The 24543-nt window shown below is 43.2% G+C and overlaps 1 protein-coding gene across 1 annotated transcript in view; it reads right to left on the bottom strand.

The window, feature by feature from the left end:
- Window positions 1-580: 580 nt before the first annotated feature.
- Window positions 581-24543, bottom strand: part of erf (Ets2 repressor factor) — a 45376-nt gene continuing 21413 nt past the window's right edge. The window contains exons 2-5 of the mRNA XM_086280057.1: window positions 17607-17841; window positions 9445-9557; window positions 5830-6734; window positions 581-5598 (exon numbers count right to left, since the gene is read on the bottom strand). Coding sequence (XP_086136183.1) covers window positions 4972-5598; window positions 5830-6734; window positions 9445-9557; window positions 17607-17841 — 1880 coding nt within the window. The 3' untranslated portion in view covers window positions 581-4971. The remainder of the gene's footprint in view (window positions 5599-5829; window positions 6735-9444; window positions 9558-17606; window positions 17842-24543) is intronic.

The raw sequence follows: 24543 nt of genomic DNA, 5'->3' as shown, positions 1-24543 counted from the left end.
TCTTCGTAGCGACTGTACGCTACAAAGCACAACACCAGACGAATTTATGTGCCACTGCAGCATGTCGGTTTTCTCAACCCTCCCTGAGCCTGGCTGTGCTGAAGGTTCCTTCCTGTTAAAAGGGCGTTCTTCCTTCCCACTGTTGCAAAGTGCTTGCGCAGTTTTTTGTTTTTTTTTAACAATATAGTATAAAATGCCTTAGAATCACTGCTTTATCCCAACCTTAAAAAAAGGGGGCGGCAATCATAAAAATTTACACTCTACTACAGTAGCTTTGCATGATTCACAGTTTAAAATGATGCTTATTTGGACAACAGTGCAGCACCTCTGACAAAAGGAAGCACCGTCGGGCCACCTACTTCCTAAGCCTACTCCATGGATTGCCTGCCCCTTACCAAAATAGGGTTTTGGATATACTTTACATGAGCATCTACCACTCTAAATGTGTATTTTTACTGAAAATATTAGATAATGGTACAACAAACCAGGTATCTGGGTATATTTTACTCATCTACAGTCAAAATATCTACAAAAAATGTCAGTAAATTTAAAATTTTCCTGAATTCTAACTCCAGCTAACATCAAAGTCCGTAAACAAACTCCCCATTGTGTTTTCAAGTGGCAGAAACATGAAATAAAGACAGAAACTGACCTTTTTTTAATGAACCCTGATTATTATTTAATTACAAATGAAGATGAACAGATAGCAGTGAAACAGAAGTACATGTGGATCCTCCATGACATAAAAAAAAAAAACAAGTCTCCGTCTGTCCTCTGGAGTGAGCGCTCACCGCTGAGGTGGACATGAGAGGAGAGACAGAGACCCGAGTGAAAACACAGGGGGAAACGTTGCAAATAATAAAATGGTTAAACAGTACAATGCTCTTTTTCTTACAGAGTCCTCCAAAAAAAAAAAAAAGGGAAAATATATATACATATCATCATAAAATGAAAATGACTGTGTCTGACCCCCTCGCTGTAGAGCACGTGGGGGGTTAATGTGACCCCGCTCCTGTCCACGGTAACACGGTTATAAAATCAGCGTAATTAAAAGAAAAATAATAAAAAATAAAGACTGCACTGAAGCCGACTAGTTACGGAAAGAGCGCAAACTCACAGAAAACCAGGAATTAATGGAGAAGAGGCCGGGTCGTGGCGAGAGGATACAATGCAATTTAAAAAAATTATTAATGTTAATAAGATAATAATTACAAGAGTAACAGTAATACGTCTGAAATAATACAGAAGAAAAATGGTAAGAACAGCACTGATGAGGCTGAGGAGTGAAAATGTGAAGCTGGTGGGAAACTGTTATTCTGTTGTCAGGTAAGGCAGCACAGGTGTAACAGTTCGGGTGTTTTTATTTTCCTCTACCAGACTTGTGTTAACTGCTACATCTGTCCTTGAAGTTCCCTCAGAGTTTACGGTGTAGGTTTTTCCCCATCACTGTGACCTCTCTCTCTGACCAATCAAATTTAAGGAGGAGTGGGATTTAAGAGAGCAACACTGCTCGAGAGAAGAGCCCTGAAAATGAGGCCACAGGTGTTTCTGGTGCCAAAGGTGGTGTCATTTCCAAATGACACCAGGATGAGGCTGCTTTAAACAAATCAGGGGTGCCTGGTGCACTGTGACACCTGTGAGAGCAAATCAAGCTCCAGGCAATCCCGCTAGGCTGTACGCAATGAATGGAGAAAGCCGGAGGTGCTCTGTCTTTAGGTAAATGTATGCATGTGAGCAGATATGCAGACTCTACGCTGTCAGGGTCCTTCATCAGAGCTGGTGGGATTTTTGCTCATCAACTTCAAAAGTGTGTCCAAAACACCCCTGTGGACACGTACCACGTGCCTGATGGAGACAGCTGATGATTGGTTTAGGACATGGATTTGAGACTGGAGCTGGTTGGACAAACAGGACTAAAACCTGCACCAAGACTCTGCAGACTGGGCTAAAAAGCTCTGTGTGTGTGTGTGTGTGTGTGTGTGTGTGTGTGTGTGTGTGTGTATAAACGGCTTAACCATAGAAACCACACACACACAGACAAGAATGAGCGAGTCAGATTATGGGAAGTCCCTCTCTCTCTCTCCACTCTGCCCTGAGGTTTACTGATGCAGTTTCCTCGCTGCGTGTGATTGGCTGCAGTTTCTATGGCAGTGCCAAAAGACTGCGGAGGCGTCTGATGTCAGGTGTGATGTCATGTTTCCCTTTATTGTAGCCACAGTAAAGCCTCGCTAACCATCGTACTGTGTGTGTGTGTAGGCTTCAGATCAGCACAGACACACAAAGCTTCGAATCCTCAGTCAAAGTCCAGTCCTATCACAGCTGTGGCCCTGCTGACCTCATGTGGCGACATGAAGCTGAATACCTGTGCCGTCCAATCAGAAAGCGCCCTGAACACACGAGTCCATTCCCCGCTCCCTGTTTTGCGACCTTCACCTCTTTTAAGCTGATTTTTAAGTTTGAGGCGGGTGGAGAGCGAGCAAACGGGAGGACAACCCCTCCTAAATTTGCCTTTCTTGCGACAGACTCCGTGTTGTGGTGGTTAAACTCCACCCAGCTGCCACTCCACGGGCATTAAAACAAACACACCAGATAACAGAGTCATAATGAGTTAACCCGGGTCAGGTTAAATCAGCAGGTCTCAAACTGTGGAACATGAAGTGGAACTAAAACGAACAAATTTGATGCCTGAAAGTTTGATAAGGGAAAAAACAACAACAAAAAAACGTGTGAGGTGTGAACTTTTAAGTTCGAGAACCACCGGGTTAAAAGTTCACTCCTTTCTCCAAGTCACACCCTCCGTCCCCTGAATACACAATAACTGCTTCCCCCCCGTTTTTTTGAACAATATAAATATAAAACTCTGATACCAGTGGCCTTTTGTCGCTGCAGCTCAACGGTCAAAGAGAAGGCAAGGGTGAGAAGGCAAAGGCTGAATTATACTGGTAATAATATGCCCATTAGAGTATATACACACACATCTTTACCATTAAAAATAGTAGGATTCTCCTGATTTGTATCAAATGACCATATTGAAATATAATATTTGAATTCAATATATATTTGAATAAAATATATATGTGTAGATTTACTTATTCTGTATCTTTTACAAAAGCAGAAGGCATGGTGGTACTCTGTGTGTGAGATAAAACATTAAGCCGGGGGTAGGTCAATAAAACTCGAGAAAAAAAAAAAGGCACAATCTACCTGTTGTTCTTTAAAACGGGCACATTTCTGTTTAAAACTCTGAATAAAACGACATAAAAATGAGCTGTTATAGCAACATCTCAGTGAAGGTTTGCCTGAGTTAACCTTGATGCTCGACATTCATTTCATGGTTCCCGTTCTTGTTCGCCCACCCACCCCGCCGTTAGACGAATCGCTGCTTCTCAAATACAAAAACAAAACATCACGTGAACAGATTATATCCAAAACACAGAAAGCCCTCAGATCACTGCAAAAATGCCCTAAAATACTGTCCACGTCCTCAAGAGGCACAAACGTCCTTTGACAGAAGTCCTAAAAACAAATCAGGGGAATGCAGACGAGAGTTTTTAAATCAGACACCATCAAACCTCCAAAAACCCCTCGGTGATTGTGCGAAGTCACGTAGGGACATAAAAAGCAGAGAAACCCTCTGTATCCTCGAGGTTAGTGCACCAGCTTTGGGTCCACAAACACACACACACACTTGTTTCTGTGGGAGTGTGTGTAATTACAGCCTTGCTAGTGGATGCTTCCTCATTTCCGCAACAACCGAAGAGAAAATTGGAGAGAAATATCCGCCGCTCTCTTCCCAGACCCGGATGCTTTTTGCTGTACAACGTCGAATTCATTTGCAAACAATCTTGTGCGACGGGTCAGGAAAACAGTCCTCTCCTTTTCAGCTTCGTTCATCTCTTGTCTGTACAGCGAACGAGCCGAGGACGAGGAGGCCCCTCAGTCCCGTGGTGTCCCCGCTGATTGCTGAGCTCTTTCTAATCACCTCAAGTCCGTAAGATCCTTCGGAGCGAGGTCGGCTCTTTTTTAGCTCGCAGCTCTCCGTCCTGTAAGGAACTGCAAGGTGACGGGTGCAGACAGAGAGGCACTTCTATAATCTCCATCAGGGCGGTTAAAAGTCTCTTTTTTCTTCCTTTTTTAAAATCAGGAACTGTCTGTTATGGTGAGTACAAAGGAGAGAGGGGAATTCTACTTTCTTACAACCTGGATCTTTGCACCCTTGTATTTTGTCTCAGAGTTCCAGAAGAAGGACCCATTAATCCCATCAAAGACGTAATCTGGGCACAGATGCAATGTGGGGGGAACCATGGCAGACCTTACTGGCACTGTGAGGGTGTGGAGGGATGGATGAGGCAGTGTGCAAATGGATATTAAAGAGCAGATGCCCTCTCTGCAGAACTCTAATGTTAAAAGAAATAGAAGTGGGCAAAAATCCATGTACAATCTAAGTTTGGTTATCTCTTAGTGTTCGAGTCACAGGAGAGACGGCGTCCACCGCATCTGGTGAGATGCGAGGCGTCTCGCCTTACTGTACATTAGAGGCAACCCAAGCTTTTACATACATCATAATGCCGAGCAGCTACCTGCTGACAGTACTGACCGCCAAAAGACGTGACGATGCGAAAACGGAAACAAAGCCGCCAAATTTTTCTCTCTATTTGAACATGTTGGTGTTTCATATGAAGGAAAATATTTTGTTCTGCAATTTAAGAAGTGTACGAGGAAAAAGAGACCAACGACTCCTCGAATTATTGCACAAAAACACACATTCCTGCATATGATACACACGCATGTTCACATAGAAGCTGAAGAGCTAAATCAAAGCGCATTAAACCTTTAAGCGTTTGTCTCCATTTTAGCATCAAACGAACTCTTGCGTCAAATCAAATCCTGCTACGTTTACTACTGCTGGCGAGGACCGACGAGACTATCCGAGGTCTTGTCTCCAAGTCAGATCCTGTGCACGCGTGGAGCTCAGCAGCCGGAGTTCTCCAGAGACAGCTGCGCTGTGGCCCTCTGCAGCTCCGAGCTCGCTCTGCGCTGGGTGGGAGGCGGCGGCAGCATTAGCCCCAAAATAACCCCCTCTCCTCGTCCTCCTCCGTTCTCCACCTCGCTTCCTCTTCTCTCCGCCTCCTCCTCGCCTTCAGCCCGCACTTTCTTGTCCTCTGCCTCGTCCCTCTCTCCGTCCGCCTCCATCTTCTGGTCTTTGCTCCAGCGGCGCTTGAAGCGAAGTTTCAGCGGGATGCAGCGCGTGCCTCCGGGGCTGATGGGAGCTGCTTGGCTCCCCGGCTCGCTCTTCAGACTGATCAGAGGGAAGGCCAGGCCACCACCCCCACCGATAGGAGGCGTGGCGGGGGTCTTGAAGACCTCATCGTCGGGGTCATCGTCGGGGTTATTGTTCTGAGGAAGAGGAGCAGAGGGGCTGCTGCTGTTTCCGTTAGCCTGGTGATGGTTGTTTAGCTGATGGTGATTGTTGTGGCCAGCTGTCGGTGTGAAGATATCGCCTTCATTGTCCTCATCGTTATGATTCTTTTCATCTTCCTCACTGATGTCGGTCACCTCCACATCTTCTTCTGACTCTATGTCTGAAATGGGCTCCACCTGGAGAGAAAGAATTTCTTAAATATATTTCTGGTGACACATTAAACAGTTTGTTTGAACTAAATGACATAAAGCTGTAATGTGACCCAGCTGAAGAGGATATTTCAGAGATATTTGTAACTTTTGTGGATTTGCCGGGCTGAAATTTCTGGACACAAAGTTGCACCTTCAGTCTTACGAGATGTGATGCAAACTCAGTTTTGGCTCATGCACGTGTGCTTGGAGACTCACCTTGATATTAGGCGGCCCTCTGCTCAGCAGAGAATTGGTCATCTGACTGGACCCTGTAAACGAGGAGGACTGGCTGGAAGAGGAGGAGGAAGAAGCGGCCATTGAGCTTCCCGCTTCCCTCTGCTTGCGTCCGAGCGGAGGTGGCTGCAGCTTGAACTTGAATGGCGATGGATGCTGGTGTCCTTCCTCTCCGCCTCCGGGCTGCTGACTGAGGGAATGAGAGAGCGGCATGGGTGGGCCGTGGAGGTGATGTGCAGCGGCCGGTTTCTCGGGGGTGGGGCGGTGGGGCTGTGGGATGACGATATTGGGGTAGTGGAGGAATGCTCGGGGGCTGAGGTGGTAGTTGTAGACGGACTGGGTATGAGCCTGTAGGTAGTGCTTCATGTCCTCCGGGTTGAAGGAGAAGTGGGAGCCCAACATGGGGGACGACATGGAGGGGGACGGGGTGTAAGAGAGGTGAGGGGTGGGGGTCATAGACAGGGCTGGGGAGAGAGTTGGGGCCAGCAGACCTCCAGAGCCGGGTAGGGGTGAGATGGGGAATGGGGACAGAGGCTCTGGGTGGACTCTGGGAGCAGGTCTGGGGAGCCCAGGATTTGGGGCTCCACCGTAGACCCTGAACAGAGACTCATGAGGCATGCGGGGGGGAAGGAGACTCCTGAAAGCTCTCTCAGGACCCCCAACCCTGTCCTCTGCACCCACAGCCTCCTCCAGCTCAGAGTTGGTGGAGGTGCCGTCGCTGCAGTCGCTCACGGAGCCGCGGGCCATGCGGCGGGCCACGCTGCTGAACATTCCCGGGCTGCGCAGCTCCTCTGTGGATGAGAGGACCTCGGATGGTGTGGAGGGGGGAAAACGGAAGTGGGTGCCTCCGGACGGCACGGGCGGAGCACTCTGGGGGACTCCTCGGCCTGTGAGGAAGCAAAAATCAAACAGATGTCACCAAGTTTTACATATACATCCTTTCGTCTGTGAACTGGATTAAAAATAAGAGCGAATGCCAGAATAAGATCTTAGCAGGTGTGCTACAGAAACAGGCCATGTTCGAGCTTTCATGTAAATAATGTGCTTTAAAAAACCTCTGAATTTCACTGGAAGCTGGTGAATGGATGCACAGGAGTAATATGAAAGCACTGTGGACTATCTGAAGACAGTTTTCCCAATCCTCCCTGGGCCTAAGTTACCTCAGTCTAGCTCGCAAAACACTGGCTGAAACATCGAGCTGACTTATTTTAGATTTTTACATTTCTAAAATTTCCACAAACTACCCTCTGAACCTGAAGAGAATGGGAAAAGTCACTAATGACAGGAGGTTTTATTTTAACCAGAGGGTCACAGGCGCACACACACAAAAAAACAGCGGGTTACACACTAAGCCACAAGTTCCCTTCTCCTTCGCTCCCCCTCCTCCTCTCCCTCTCCTCGCCAGGGAGACTGTGGCACGGCAATAAATTCTTGGCATCCGAGCACGTGCCAGAATTAAATATTGGAAAAGTTGCTCTTACTGCCATCACAAACATGGGTTGGGCTCTTCTGTTTTTTTTTCCCCTCCAGAGCTGCTGAGTGAGGTTTCTGAGCACATCTGCCATGTGTGTCAGCGATGACGAGCGCAGAGAGAAAAACTGCATGCGTGCATGTATGTTCGCCGCGTCTGTGCTCACCAATCGATCCAGATTGACGTGGGCGTGCGTGCAACCGTCGCATGAAACCATCATATCACAACATGTCAGTGTGTGGGCCACATCACACGGAGGCTATAATTAAAGTTTCGTGCTGCACTTATGTCACCCAGGATCTAACGCTCCATATGGGCTGTGTTTACACTGGGTGGCCGGGACCAGAACGAGAGTCGGCTTCGAGACCGGGGCGAAGCTGGGACGTGGCACACTCAGGCGTGCGCGCACAAATTTTACACGCTGTACGTTTCACTAGGATGGCATCCAGCTCAGACTAAAAGAAAAAAAAATTTAATTAAATTCAGTGAACGTCATCTGTAACCAAGGCAGGGTGGATTAGTACGTTCGAGTCTTTACCTACAATATTTGTCTTTGGCGAGTAAATTAGTGAGGCCCCCCACCGCACAGACTGGAAACTTTCTCAGACAATAATATTTGAATGTCTGTTATATACACTCTTTTGGGCTTTGTTGGCTTTAAAAGCATTCTTTCTCCGATTTCAAACCAAAGTCAGGGCAATGAAAAGAAAAAGATTTAGATTTGCAGTAGAATATAATCTTCTGTTCATGGCAAACGCGTTGCTGGTATCTTTACTGAGAAATAAGAGAAAAATCGACACCTAAAAACTGTTTTGTATAAAAAAACAACAAAAAACTATGCGAGTCATATTTCGCAGTAGCTGTCAGAAGGTGAGCCAACAAGCCACGTTTATTTAAATCACAGACACTTGAAAACTATTTTTAATAACACTCTTAAACATGCCCCATGTTCAGCTTGAGCCCTTTATCTTTATATGTCACTAAATAAATGGAAATTATCTCTGTTTTCAGTATTCTGAGCACCCAAAATCCTGCTTAAGGGCCCGGAGTATAAATTGAGATAAAATCCAGATAACTACGTGAGCTAACCAAGCTCAGACGAGATGAGCTGAGCATCCATGAGTCTACGAGAAGAGCAGATATTCACCGACATGATACCTGCTGAACCCTCAAGGTTGTCGCCAAATTAACCAACAGGTAAGGATAACATCCTACTACATAAACAAGGTGCAGAGACTGCAACACGAGGTGGTGTCAGTGAAGTGTTAGAAGGGGTGCTGGGGCAGCCTGTGAGCTCGAAAATGTGCCGGATGCAGGAATTGTAGCAGGTCTCAGCACCACATTCGCAAGCTCTACAACACAGTGATGAACTCAGCTAGTCGCTGATTGCTGTAAACCTGTCAGAGCGGAGGCTCGGTGGGAGCAAACACCGCCTCCCCGGGAGCTGCAGTTTCTTTTGCCACGTCAAAAACACGTTAGTGCCCAACTGCTCCTGCAAAACTTAAGAATTTCGCCTCCTGCCATCAAGTAAAGTTCATTTATTGGAAATTCCTGCTGCAGCAGCTGAGAAAGCATGTGTACAAGAAAAGAGCACATGTAGGGATGCACAGCTAGGATAATAACATAGTAATAATTAATCTGATCGATTATGGTAATTTAATTATTTAACAGGATTATCAGCTTAAATTATCAATATATGATGAGAATTTTTAACTTTAAGTAGAAATCCAAAAAAAAAAAAAAAAGGAAAAGAAAAAGAAAACAAGGGGAAAAAAGGAGGTGGAGCTGGTGGGGAAAGAGGCCATCAGGTAGGGATTTATTCCCAGACTAGCGTGTGTTTTAAGACTAAAGTTCACCTCGTAAAGTGTCTCCAACCTCCCACAGCCCCCACCTTGACTGAAAATCACTTTTTTGTGGTGCTAATGAAAGACGTTTTGGCTTTCCACCAAAATAAAAAAGTTTTTCAAAGCTCGCTTTACTCAAAACGTAAAATGCTTTTTTTCTTATCAGATGGGAAAAATATAACATCACTTCAGTTAAGCCCGGTAACAGACTCCTTACATGTGGACCTGCTGAGCCAGGAACAACCCTGTGGTTGAATTAAAAGTGATGTGATGTGTACGTACCAGAGCCCATGTCGATGAAGGGGTAATTGACCAGCACTAGCTTGTTGAAGTTGAACTTGTAGGTGAATCTCTTCCCTTTGGTCTTGTGTAGGATCCTCTTGTTGTAGTAGTATCTGAAGAGAGAATGACAAAAAACAATGTTATGTCCCAGCACGCTAACATATCTTAAGTAACATGTAGTAAAACTTTGATTGTGGCCGCTTTTGTTGTAGTCTCGCATTTAAAGGAGTGTGAAAGCACGGATAAGCACAGCGCTGAGCTGCCACAGAACGATAAGACACCAGTGATAACTCACTCGTTAGCCAACATGTTTGCCTGTATATCAGAAACACTAAGTCTGCAGCCCCTTTGTGGATATTAAAACCAAATCAAAGCTCAGCTGTCTTCTAGAAGTTGTGCATAGTGGTGTAAAATGAGCGGAAAGATGTTTAGAGTCATTACAAGATTTTCAGCTCTTAAAATAAGGTGAGAAAAAAACTACAGGAACATAAAACACGAACAGCCGCTGCATTCAACCTCAGGGTCACAAACAGGCTTTCAACTTACCAAGACTTTCATGTTCAATGTTGATTTTCATGCTTAATGTTACAGAATTGGTGTTTTTGGCCATGTTAAATCAAACCGACAAACAATAAGCCCAATGTGTGGCTGTTCAGAGCCCTCCCTGCGTCGTAGCTTTACACTGCTCAGTGTACAGCAGACAATTAAACAAGCTGTTCGCAGTTAAATTCCAGCTCTCTCTGGGATTACTTAAGGAAGTGAGACAGCCGTTCAGACTCCGTCTTACCCAGGCGGCTCCATTAGTAAGGCTGTATTAGTCATCGTCAATACACACAGCGATGCAGAGGAGTGAATAGCGAGCTCTGAAAGACGATAAAATGGCTCCCTGTGACTCACCGATAGCCTCGGGAACAAACTACATTCATATTTCTTTACAAAAAACTTGGGCATCAGTGTCTCTCATTCAGCTGTGACCGGTCACTTCAATGTGAGAAATCTAAGAAGCTGTTCATCATTATCGGAGGCATCATGTGCAGATGAGCTCAGTGGTTACATATTAAGAGAGAAATATGGATTTCTGTGAATACAGAGCTAAAAATAAGCCTCTTAGTGTTAATAAATTGTATTGAGCTGCTCTCCGGCGTCGGAGGTGGCTGAATATAAAACGCTACGAGTATTTTGCTTGTGTGCCTGCCTCTAATGCGGCCATTGATCCATATATAACCGTTCACGTAGAAAGATCAATAGTTTATTTGTGGACAAATAACATGCATACATAACCCAAGAGCCAAACACGTGCAGTTGAAACAGCCGGAATACGTTTATATTAACTGTGCAGTGATGTAACTGCAAAGTGAAATATTCTTCCAATCAATGAGTCACGCTGCAAGTGACAGAAAGCCAATAATCATGGATGTAATATTAGTGGTAATAATGAAGCTGCTCCTGTGTGAGCATTAGTCAGAGGAGTCTGGAACAAGTGAGAACAACCATGAGTGAAACAGGAGCTCACCCAGCCCCTCAGCGACTCAATGAGTGGAGGGCCTCTTCTGACAGCCGACTGCTACGCACGCCCACGCAGATGTAACGCAGACACACACACACAGCACTACAGGCAGATATACAACAGGCACAAAGGCTCAAACATACGACGCAGGCAGAAAACAGGCAAGCCAACAACAAAAACTACCGACATGCACAGCAAACTAGAGGGAAAACAGAAAAAGGTGAAAAACAAGGGACACCACCTTTCAACGCTCAGGTTTTATGTATCAGGACATCTTTAAAAAAATCTAAGATAAATGTGTGACACATCATTTTAGGTTTTCTAAATCCCGTTGGGTTTGTGTAAGGATAAAAATCTATAGAGAAATCATGTGAATTAGGGAGCAGCTGAAAGAAGCTTTTTCTGTCAGTTTACTTTGACGGAGCTGCCAAACGACGGCTCATTTCCACACAGCTTTACTGTCCTTTATGCATCACAGTAACTTAACAATAAAAGGTGTTAAGAAGAAATACTTTAGTTAGTGCTTTGGGTGCACACGCCTCTCAGGGTGCGACTAGGCAATGAATCAGTATTACCTTTCTTCTACTCGTTGGCCATTTAATAAATCAAATTACGTATTAAACCTCTGTAAATTAAACCTTGCGTTAAGAAAAACAAAGATTTTGGTGGACGCCTCAATCTTTTGTGCAAGCCTTCAGCCTCACAACAATAAAGTTTTTTTATTTCCTTCCTCCTTCTGTAAAGTAGCTGATTTGAAATATGAAGTCAAATCACAATCAAATGGCATCTACTGCTATTTGTTTCCACACTTGAGAACTATGTAGAGGTGAAAAATTAACAGGAGCGTGCAGGCAAAACCCAGTGCAAACAAAAAAGGTGGAAAAACTCATAACAAATCAGTACACACACACACACACACACACACACACACACACACACACACACAGCATTGAATGGCAGGATCTGTGTGTGGGTCTTAATAATATCAGGGCTGTGCGTGCTGTGAAAGCTGGTGGACATAATGTTCGCTGACATGATAAATGGAAGGCACTTTGAACAAATCGGGGAAAAGGGCAGGCACATATGTGTGAAAGAAACACGCATACACAATCTCAAACAGCACCGAGTCAACATGGGGCAGCCAGACTCACATCGTGGGGCCCCGGTTCTCTCGAGGCCTCGTAGTCTTTGAACTTCCTTCAAACAAACTAGAAAGGACTTTGGACCGTACAGACGCGACTTCTGTGCAGCGAACGCACATGCAGATATGAAGGAGCCCAAAAACACATACGCTCGATAACACGCACCGAATGAAGAAACGTTCATGTGTGTACCGGCGCGTGTTTGCTTCAAAAGGCGGCGAGAAGCATCAATCAAAGATGAAGAGGACTTTCTTCTGACGACGTCAGAATTAATTAACAGCTCGTTGTTAAAAAGGTTTAGAAAACCACAGAAAAGGCATTCACAGCAGAGCCTGGCTCCAGCTGCTCCTTGATGTGAAACACTGAGAGCAGGGAGAAAGTAACTGCTGAGATATCAAACTGACTGTTAATATACTGTTAATTCTCTGTGGCTTAGTTCCTTCGTGGGGATAAGAGCCCTGTAATGCCCACACTCACATTTGGTCTGTTTTTGTGTATTAGCAACAAGTTTAATAAGTTTCAGTTCACAGAGGACATCAAAGGGGCTCCCAGTTTATCACCCAGTGGTTTCAGACTGAACTTAAAGGACAATGCTGCCAAATATTTCCTGATGTGTTGTCACTTCAGATGGTTTTTCCTCTATGCTCAAAATAGGTCTTTGCAGGGGGTAACAGCACACATGGGCACCATTGGCCTGCACAGAGTTAAGGCAATGAGTGCTGCTTTACTTAGCAGTTGTTAGTGTGTTCTGTTATTTTGGGCCATTTGGTAAACAGAATGGCTTCATTTACTCATAAAACCTAACTTTAAAAAAAGAATATACAGTTTGGTGACTTGACTTTGATGCAACCACACTTTCACCAAAAACTGCTAGTACTGATTGTCTTTTAAACATGTTAAGCTTGAAATGCTCCTACAGTGGGGATTAAAATCCGAGCCTTTATGATGTACAATGACTTCTTAGTGATGGATTTGTTGTGTATTTGGCTGCAAGTGGTTGAATCTCTCTTAATTTCCAAGCTCAGTGGTAGCCAACTAGTTAGTCCCAGCCTCTCTCATTATGTCTTCCCTAATGCCTGGCTCAATGGCCTCATCATTGAATCTTTAGAGAGGATCTTGTCTTCGAGTTGGGGTTACAAACTCTTCAGGACAGTGCAATAACAAGAACTATCAGAAGGTGGAAATGTGGACATTTCAGAAGCGTAACATTTTGTCTGCTCCAAGTCTTTTATTTTGAAAACTGACCGGACTCTCTGCCGTTCCTGGGTGTGACTTCCTGTACTGATACGCTCTGCGCAGCTTTATGAAGCTTTTGTTTCGGACACTATTGAGCAACATGCAGACGATTGCTTCTTCTGAAATGCAAGCATTATCCGGCGTAGGTGCAATTAGCTGCGCTGGAGCTCGAAAGAATCGATGCGGTGCTTGTTGTTTGTCTCGCTTAATGCATTCAACAAAAAAGTAGTCAGCAAAAATAAAAATAAAAAAAGATTAGGGGATTGTGGCGGATGTGTGTACGCGCTAGCCACCCTACCCATACAACCTCAAACGGAAGTTAAAATGAGTCAGAAACACCAACTTGTGTTGCACTGGTTATCTTTATTGTTGGGTATACTAACAGCCAACCAATGCTGCAAAATAAATACTTGATTCTAATTTGAAAATCATCATCGTCCCTTTCTGATCAACAAACTGGTGTTGATATCTGAATTCAAGCTTGGAAAGCATCGCTTTAAATATGCAGGCATATGAAGTTATGTTGGAAAAAATAAAGTTGAAGCAACAAACAACACAGATGGGCTGGAGGAGGGCTGACATATAACAAGGTGTTAAGTGTTTGTGTGTGTTTGTAGGAGCGCGCGCGTGTGTGTATGTGTGGTGACGAGGCAGCATAACTAGTCATCACCATAGCAAACTATATCCCACACCAACCTACAACACAGGAGGCGACACCAGTGACTGGATGTGTGCGTGTTCACAAGAACAGACTGGAAGCTAAATAACAATTTGCAGCATCCCACATGTGCTCTGCAGAGGGTGAAGGTGTATGTTTCTAAATCGGCTGACACCCTGGAGTTTCAGCATGCCGCGCAGATGCACAAATCACGACTACACACCAGTTGTTGTTTTTTTCCCTTTCTTCCACCTCGCAAACTGTTGAAAATCAAACAAAATCTACATCAAAGTTACGAAAAAGGCAGAAAAATTTTAAAAAAAAAAGAGCTCAAACTAAGTAAGAAATGTAGCTAAATGTCTTTATGATGAATTATTACTGAACAATAAACAGAAATCTGAAAAGAATTATGAAGAAAAAAAGCTTCCCCCCCATAGTTTAGAGTCTGTCTGCTGTCTCTCACTGTAAAATAGAGCACAGTTCATGGTAAACTATGATGAAAGCTATTCTTCAGCTCCAATTTTTCAAATATCATTCGAGTTTGTTTTCAACACCTGCAAGTTCAAATGAACAGAAAACAAAAAAGAGACTCGGTATAATTTAAAAATAAATCATAGTCCAATTCTGTTGTGTGTGAATGGACCGTTATCCTAACCCTGTGGTTTGATGTACTTTACTACCCTCAAAGAGGATCCATTTGAAAAATCAATCCAGCACACTTTACTGAGTTTGTTCACCCGAGGTTCAAAACAACACGATTCAAGCTGCTGTAACTTAACATTTATGAAACTGTCTACCCTCCTGCGTTGTGAATAGATTTCATAAAAACAAAATTTTCCAAAGTCGAAGCACCCATTTTGAGTGAACGATAGGTTATAGGCTAATAAAACAAAGCACAAGTTGTCACATGATTCGGAAGGCATTGTGGGCATTGTAGGGATTCTGGGCTCAGCCAATCAGAGCCAGCGGATTTCGTTACACGGGCATTTTGCCGTAACACGGGCAGAAATATTGCCGTCAAGTGCCTTCGTAACTTGAATTTTTTGTTAAATGGGGCATTCATAAGTCGGGGTTCCACTGTATATGGCTTAGCATTAGTATCAGCTAGCTGGGAAAAGCTGGCTGTTTTTCATTGGTGTTAATAGATCAACAAATACGAGCCATCCTAGCTCTCCAGTCCTGATGTGGAATGGATAAAACTCAGGTGTAACGAGGCTCGGCTTTGGTGATGAAGGCTTCTACAGCAGTACGGAAAAGTGAGTAGACCTAAGCTTACTTTAAGCTTAGCTACAGGTTGGTTACTTGGGATGTTAGTGGTGACCAACTGAATAATTTAGAGGGGGAAAAAAATAAATAAATTTAAAGTAAATAGAAACCATCATTAACCCTTTAAGACCTACCATAGAACCAAGTCCGCCAGAGCTTATATTATATTTTTACATGCTGTAGTGCCATTTTTGGGAGCATTTCAAGTTGCTATACATCAATACAACCATTATAGCCCAGATTTTAATAATATGTATTCATTAAGTGCATAGTAATTACATAAATTGCAAAAAAGTGCAATAAACTACAAAAAAATTGAAAATCGTTTTGGATTTTTTAACATATATTTGTAGTTAGAGAAATTTAAGAGTCTTATCCCTCAAAACTGTAAATACAAAAAAGTTGCACAAAATAGTTTCCCACCACAGGAAATTTATTTTGAGTGTCTTCATAGTTTTATTTTTGAAATACACCAATTTTTATACACTGCAGGAAAAATGAAAATAAATATTATACTGCAAATTTGCAAAAAAGCAGCATATGCATCAAAATAAACTATTTCCAGCAGTGCAATATGAGTCCTAAGAATCCCAGAAACGACACAGAAAGTCATAAAGTCAAAGATAACTTTTAAAAAGAGCAGTATAGGCCCTGAGGCCCTGATCGCAAAAAAGACTACATTTCCGCGAAAATGACGTCACTTCCGGTTTCGGGCAGGTAATGGCGGAAATGCAAAAGTTCGCGCTGACGTCTATTCCAACGTAGGAAGTGTTTTGAACAGCTGATCAGATCGGTAAAGCGTGTTTCTGGAATATTATGTTTTTGTTCCTGCAAGCGCTTTTTATGCAGTTTTTGCAAAGCTTTATGTGGAAGGAAACCGTGACCTAGGACAAGCTGATGGCATCAGATGTAAGTACAACTCCTCCGGTTTCATATGCAAAAAAAATTTTTGCGCTAGCTTACGTGGTTGCAGTGCTACTGGGATTTAAAAATAGTTACGCATAACAGAGCGTTCCCGCTCCGATCGGCTCTAAAGGGTTAACCTAATGTGTTGCAGCTTACTCCGACACAGTCTAAAGCTCATTAAAGTAGTGCAGATCTGAACTGGACTGATCTTAGAAACAACAGGTAACTGTGCTTATGATTTACTAAAATAATAAACCAACCTGGCGCCAACTAGCAAGCACAGCAAAGGTTAACTTTTTAATTTCACACTTTCAGACCTTTTAAGCAACACTTTTAATTAAATCAAGGACAAAACTAAACACTTTCCAAATGGGGAAAAGGTCACTTCAGATAAAATAAAGTATGTTGTTCATCATTTCCAGGAACACTTTTAATCATCAGGAGTTACAATTATCCTCAAGCCATTTGCTGTTAAAATTGCATCTTTCATTTCCGTAAACTAATGAGCAGACTGGCTGCCGAACGTCTTCTTCATCATCAGGTTCAGGTGTCTCTGTTTGAGTGTTTGCCAGCCAAAGACTTCTGCACTTCTTTTAAAAAACAAACAAACAAACAAACCATTTTAGGTCTATTGCCAACTATCCCTGTATATATTTACACAGGCAGCCATCACCAAAAAGGTTAAACTACAAAGACAAAAGCTGTTTTAATAACAAGTGTTTAAATATACTTTTATCTTTTCTGCTTATAAACAACTATGTTAAGTATTCACTGACTATATGTGAACAAGGTTAACCATGATTGGGTGCAGCCTGTTGGTGAGTGGGACTGTTTCTGATCCAAGTGTGAGAGTGTGAAATAAGTGGCATTGTGTGGCAAAAATTATCCATGTGCAATGAAAATAACACATTTCAAACTGAATTTAGAGCAAAGACACAAATTTTAAGGGATTTTTTTTTTAAACCAACTATGTATCACATTTATTTTAAAAGACTTCAGGGACCTGCGATCATCCGGAGTCAAGTATTGGGTGACCAGATAATGAGTGAAAATTAGAAGCATCGAGGACAAAAGTTCCTGTCTGGAGTTGAACCTTAAACCCTTGAGGCACAAAAGGGGAGCCACTACAAACACGCAGTAATTCATGTTGGTAGTATCAGCAAGTTTCATCCCTGAGAATGACTGCAGGGTGTAATGCATAATGTATTTTCCTCTAAGAGAGTAAAGGAGTAAAAAATAAAAATAAAATAAACTGAGGGAACCATTAAAGCACAATCCAGACTCATCTCATGTGTGGAAAATATTGTTCATAAATGCGAGTTGCAGTCTTGTTTGAATGGTTAAAGTCTTGCTGAAGGTGTGTTTCAAAATATAAAGTGAACCGTGTTTGAGAAGCTGACGCCTGTTAGACCCGTGTTAAAACCATCCCTCCACTCTTTAGTCCCACCTGAGTGCTCTGCTGAGCTTGTCGTAGTTCATCTGCGGTTTACACTTCCTCGCCCCCCACAGGCGGGCCACCTCGTCTGGGTCCTTGATGACAAACTCTCCGTAGTCTCCCTGCCAGGCGATGACATCATGGTACTCCTCTTTCCGGAGCAGCTCCAGAATGAAGTGCCACAGCTGGATCTGCCTGGAGCCCGGGCTCGACTCTGGCTTGTAGGCCCACTCTGGGAAGGCAAACCCTGGGGTGAAAGAGAGAGGCGTTCAGATGGATGATCGTGACAAGGAAAAGTCTTGTGTTTGAGTCATGTTATTGGTGATCTGCATGTGATTAACTATGATCCCTCTGAAGCCTTTAATTGTCGACTGGACTGGACTGCGGCCATTTTGTTGCCAGGGTCAACATCACAACAGCTGTAAACTGCTTTTGTTTAAAGCTAATACCCCTCAGGATTTTAAACTATGAGCATAACAGGTGACAAAGGAACTGTGCTAAGCTAGGGGAGGGGAATATTTGAGAAAGGATATAAGACACAAGATTTATGGGAGCAAAAAAAAAAAAACTTGAAGAAATCCCCAAACATCTCCTTGCAAGGCTTTGGTGCCTCAGCGAAAGCTGGTGATGAGCACTTTCGGTTAAATCTGTTCCCACAGATTGCAGTCATATCAAATCTTCCCCTGCTATCAGCATCAAAGCTGGAAAATCAGCAGTGTTACAACAGATTAACAGGCCTTGAAATATGCACAGACAAAATATAAGCTGTGGTTTTTTATAACTGCTATCAGAGCACAATCTCACCAGAGCACACGCACTATTACCCGAAAGTTTAAAGTATAGGCTTTGTGTTGTAAAGCAGTGGGTGGCAGTAAAAGACTCAACACCACTTCTACAGAAGGCCAGGCTGAAAGGCTGCATAGCAAAGGGGCACGCGCACACACGCACACAAACACATCTTATTAGGACCAGATGTGCCTTGGCAATCAGGCTGAGAAAGCTGAGGGTGGGAAACATATGGGCACAATATAACAATGTTAAATTTTGTGAGTGTGTGTGTGTGTGTTTATGTAACTGTAAAGAAACACACTATCCTAAATACCAAGGTTACAATCAGTTTCCCACACTCTACAAAGTCTGTCATATCTATACAGCAATGACGGCGAACTGTTAACAACGATATGCTCAAGGCTGCTGGACTGTAACGCTGTGTGACGTGGCCCGTTGAACCAAGTTTGATTAAACTGCAAGACACTCATGCTGAAAGGTAGGTGCCATTGCATAACCATGCTATGCAGAAAGCCATGCGATGTATAAGAGTATGCAACCAACAAATTGGCGCAGTAAACTGGGAAATACTTATTTCTTTTTATCCTTTATGGCCCTGTCAACATGTGAGAGGAAAGCGCTCTGGGGCAGCACCATAAAAGCAGCCAATAACACAAAAAACAACCACACAAAATAGGCGAAACACCAGATGAAAACCAGATAAGATGACATTAAAACAGAAAAGAGGGGCATAAGCTGTGAGAATCAATAAAAAGGTGCACACCTGGTAACTAAACTCCAGTATGTGGACCTGGGGTCCAGATGTTGATTCAAATCAATTAGGACTTTTTCATTGCGCTTCGCTTGTTGTCTTCACTGACTGTTTACTGGGATGGGGATCAGTTATGAATAGGTTTTCTTTAAGACTGTTGTTACACTATTAGAGGTTTAGTTATTGTTGCAAACTGTAGTATCATAGGGATTTTTGTAAGTTGTGGATGACGCCTTGCCATTGAATGAGCTCACTGGCCCTTCGGCTGCATGGGCCAAAATGAAGCCATGTTGAGAATAAATCAAAGAAACTCAGTGTCACAGCACTGTCTGAGGAAAATGGCTGTAAATCTGATGATGGCTCAGACCTGTGGCTCTTTAACGGTGCTTCATTCATAGCTGCAGGAAACTGCATTCATGAGTTACAACACAAGAGCTCACACTCCTAAAAGTCCAAACATTATGTCCTTCATGCTGTAGCTACATAATAACTGCAAACTCATCTGAAGCCCTACGCTGTAACCTTATGTGCACCTCACCTATCAGTGAGAAAATAACAATCATTGTCTTTATGTAATGAATGAGAACCATAGAATCAAAATCAAGACTAACAAATGTCAGCAAATTCCTGGAAGGCGATTGCGTAATGAACATGAGGGAATCTACAAAGAAGTAGATTGAAAAGAGTAGAGACCCATGAGGGAAAGAAGTCAGAGCATTTTATTAGTTTCTGTCAGCTGGCATTGCACATAAAACACCAGGACCACAAGGTAATTAATACATAATGCACCAGCACAAATGCCAGCAATGACATCGGCCACTTGCGTAGGTTACGTCGTAGGCCCTACAAAGTCTGCCTGCAGAAGTCTAAAACAGGCCCAAGGCTGTAGGTTTGGCCTTCTCTAGAAGAGAGAGATCAGAATGTTGCCTTTGTATGAATGTTTTACGAACCGAGCCAAACAGCATGCAGACATATTATGTTTTGGGTCTGGCACCCAAAATAATTAGCCTGGATCTGTGCACACTTGCTCTTTTCTTTGAAATAAACAAAACAGCAGACGCCAGTTTATCAAAAAATGTACTTTTTTTAATCGGAGCAGAAAGGGGCTTTTTACAGTGTTTCTGTCAAAAGGTCATTTTTGCTACAGAGGTGTTTGTATCTATTTGAGTCCTTCACTGTGAACCAGTTAAAAGTGCAACAAATGACAGAAACAAATCATGTGTGAAGGTGTTTTGTGAAGCTTGAGTGGATGACAAACTCTACAGTGGGTCACATCATCCCTAACCACACACACACAAACAGGTAGCACATCCTCAACACACCGTGTGATTTGCTTTCACATACAACTGCCTGTGCTGATACTGTTCGCAGTGCTGCGATACATTCAAATTCAGACCACAGCGGTGCTTGTGTTTACAATCCACTTTGAAATTAACATGTGTTTTCTCTAACAGATCACATTTTATTAGCAGGTGTAAATGGAGTCAAAGTGAGTCATGGAAAAACTAACCCAGTTGGAAACCAAAGTCCACTATCAGGTGTGCAAAGTGGAGCTGGGCCTCACCATGAATACATAAGTCAGGGAAATGGCGGTGTAAGTATCAGCTGCAGAAGCAGACCGTATCAGTAATGCATAACCGACCAAAACTGGCAACATCTAACCACAACAAAAGACAGTGCGTAAACTAAGACCTATGGAGACATCAGTCATACAGAGAGAAAGAAAGCCACAAAAAGGCACTTGGCTGATGTTTACAAAACACAGCGCAGCCACATAACAAGAAGTCATATACACATACCACTCAACCATGGAAGCAGATCCTTTAGAGCATGAAAAACTATTCATAATATCATCACAGGACTTCAAATTCTGCAAACACCGGCATGCTGCCACACTGGTGCAAGCTCCTTGTGCATCAACATCTGGCTAAGTAACGGAGACACACCAGTTGAGTAATGTTCAAATTTAAGAACATTTTGTTGTTCAGCACACTCCAAATCTTGCAAGAAAACTTCACAGCACTGCTTCGTCTACTAAACCAAAAGTAATACATGCTATCACTCATCACGTCCCCCCCATCTCTCTCCCATCAAATGAATGTGATATTTCATAAATGTTCCTGCATCAAGGGGTTCAATCCATAAGCCTGAGTCATCACATCACAGTGATGGAGACATTTTATGAATTCAAACTGACTGACCTAACCAAGTGCATTAGTCATCTAAATTTGTATTGCAACATTTTTTTTTTTATTCATGGACGGTCAGAGTAGCTCTGCATGATTCACGGTTCAAAATAATCTTTAACTTGCAGTCGGGCCTCGCTGCAGCCTCTCAGTTCATTGACTGTGAGCCATACTAGCTATACCACCTTCGTTTTAGCAACCTTTCTTTTGATTGGCTGCCCCTCTTAACATAATGTTTCAGCAATAGGTAGGTGGTACAACAGTTATATAATTCAGCTATTTGCCTTCACTTATCTCACACAGATTTTGGAGTTACAAAAAGAAAAAAGGGGGCTTGAGAAAGTTTGGTCCTGTTGAATACGAGTAACCAACACTGCAACTTTGTTTATACATGTGACAGAAACTAAAGGAGTGCAAGTTTTCTGACGTGACTTTCACTCTCCAAATCTGCAAATATACTGGCTACAACTATAAGTATTTTCTTTTTTTTAAAGTTGGCAGCTAAAAAACTCAAGCAATCGTAAGGAAGAGTAAAAAATATCCTGAAAAACAGGCGCGCTCCCGGTGACTAATAAACAACATGCTGCTATCTGATCTCCAATGGTGCTCGGAGAGAGAGCCAAAAGACAGACGAGCTGGCTGTGATAGTCGCTAACAGCCATTTGAAGGCAGATTACTAATGGGGTACAAGCATATGATTCATACAGCGGACAATAAGGCTCTTGTCACTGGGGACAGGTTAGGCGTTGTGACACAATCGCCGATGAAAAACACACATGTGCACATGTAGTACATGCACAGATGCCCGGTGACACATACAACGCACAGCGGGGAGGAGGGGATTGAATCAAAGTGGGCGAGCTAATATCTCGCAAAGTACACAGATACACAACACAGGTTAGTGGCGAGAGGTAAGTGGGTTCATGCGTGGGTGCACAGAGCACACAGACAAAGAACACAGAAATAGCAACCATGCCCACTGCATGTGTTGCAGATGTCCCTGCTGACTCATAGCTCGTTCGTTTTGTCGTTCGCCTTTCACAGATTCCGCCTTTCTCCCCCTCAACGCCGCAGCCATCGCTTCCTTTCTTCATTTCTTTTCTCTTTCATACTGTCCCTCCCTCCCTCCCTCCCTCACTCAGCCTCTAAGACACACAGTCTCCTAGCAACAAAAGCTTTTAGCTCTAAAAATAAATGGCCGAGTCACGACAAACAAGACAAAATATGATTCGATTACTGAAACTTGCCAAAAGAGTTTTGAGTTTGCAGCGCAGAGTCAGAGAGCTGCAGCGTGAGGGTGTGATCTGTCTAAAGCCGCTTGGCCAGAAGAGCCCTGCTTCACTGTCACGCCGTGTTTACAAAACACACGTTGGCCTGTCCTGAAAGCACTGTAGAGGCACGCTTTTACCATCACAACGATAAATCTGCATTAAAAGTACTGTACACAGTTTACATCTCAGTTCAAAAGAGACACAAGACCTGTTCATTCACGCCTCCTAAACTGATTCAGAAGCAACACAGACGGACCCAGAAAGCCAGACAGCAAGCACCGCTGATGGTGCAGCATTTCAACAGATGCACCAATGAGGGTCCAGTTGGAGGTGCATCTGTTACAGCTGGTGGTTACCGCAGTGCGAGTAAAAACACACACTGAGGCTAAAAGCCAGAGAGGTGGAGATCAAAAAGACTAGAGAAGCAATAAAACTTTGACTCATACAAACTATGACCACCCCTAGGAATCTAGCGCACCCTAAACTTTATGACACGCTTCTAATTAATCTTGTTTAAGAATATTAGGGTTTCAAAATAATAATGAAGGAGACCCCCTCACGTAACTAGTAATAAAAGCACAATTGCTTCTGATAGCGGTACAAAGAAAGTTTTTTGGCTCAAAAATTGCCATTTGAGGGCCGATTTCACATCCATAGCTGCTCAGCATTTTGTTATTTTTTCTCCTTTCAATTTAAGCCAATTAAAACTGTTTAAAATGACTTATTACAGTCCTGGTAAAGCCAAAACCAAAATGTCATTGTGCATGCAGGAAGAACCCTGTCAAACTGCAAGTATTAGAGAGCCGCCTACTGCAGACTCTTAGGCTGACTGTAGTTCTTCTAGTGGCCACTTGAAGCTGGCTCCAAAAGCAAGTAAATCTAATGCTAGGCCCAGTTTAACAGCATTAAAATGTATATTAACAAAAACGAACTAACAAAAACTAAACCTTTGTTTAGTTTCCCCCTTCATAAAAAACTGTGCAATGAATTAGTTTTTACAACTCATCCAATTGTTTCGTAGAATTTGGGGCGTGGCCACTGGGAATGACAAGTAATCAGTGTCTGCTCAGAGTGGTACAGTCCTTCCAAGAAGTTTGTGCTTCCGCTGCACCCATAAACTTTATTATCCGGCTGGCCACGCCTGATAGTATAACTTCAGAGACGTAATACCAAAATTTAAAAAACCTGAAGTCAACCGACCAGTCATGACCAAAGAGCAAAGCCTTGTACTTCAAGTAAAAGATCCTCCACTACTGATCTCTATTGTTAAGTGTGCATGTAAAAACATATGCAGAAAATGTGTCTTGTGTGTGCTTTTGCTGGCAGTTTTGCTGTTTTTATTCACACTAGAGCTGTGTACAAAGTGTTAGAGAAGTGTTATGGGACTGTAAACACGCCATATTCCAGAGAAACTCTTAAAAAGAAAAAAATTTGGAATCTTTTTTTAAACATAATGCCAACACGTGAAACTTGTCGAGCTTAGAGAAATACTCCTCAGCAGCAAGTAAAGTGTTAACATGTCTGAGCTATTATGCAGCTTGTTTTATGGCTGCTCTGGTTTAGTCCACGGCTGATGGCGCAGGAGGCCACAAGTCAGTGAAAACTTAAGTAGACAAAGGGAAAAAAACCCTTGTACTATCTGGCAAACTTTGCTCCAGACAGGAAGAATTTCTGATTGTCGGGCAGAGGGGGGAAGCACACGATTTCAGGCCTCGCTGGAGTCTATATATAGCCAAGTACAGGGCATTAAAACTCATTTACTATTAGCCTGCAGTCCCAAGCCACCTGCGTGCTCCCATCCAAGAGAAACACACAATCTGTGCAGCAATAATCACAGGGTGAGCGGGTTTAACACGCAGGTCTGCTTTTCTTACGGACTCTGACGTCACTCCAGTTGGAACGGTACTCATAATGACCGATAACCATCACTGGGGTATTGTCCAAAAAGGCCT

This window comes from Aulonocara sp. 'chitande type north' Nkhata Bay, linkage group LG22 (assembly GCF_057382095.1).
Source record: "Aulonocara sp. 'chitande type north' Nkhata Bay isolate Kocher_YH1m ecotype deep benthic linkage group LG22, A_spYH_male_GT1.1, whole genome shotgun sequence".
In the NCBI taxonomy this organism is placed as follows: Eukaryota; Metazoa; Chordata; class Actinopteri; order Cichliformes; family Cichlidae; genus Aulonocara; species Aulonocara sp. 'chitande type north' Nkhata Bay.
The sequence above is the reverse complement of the archived record's forward strand: the minus strand, read 5'-3'. Positions and strand labels throughout refer to the sequence as shown.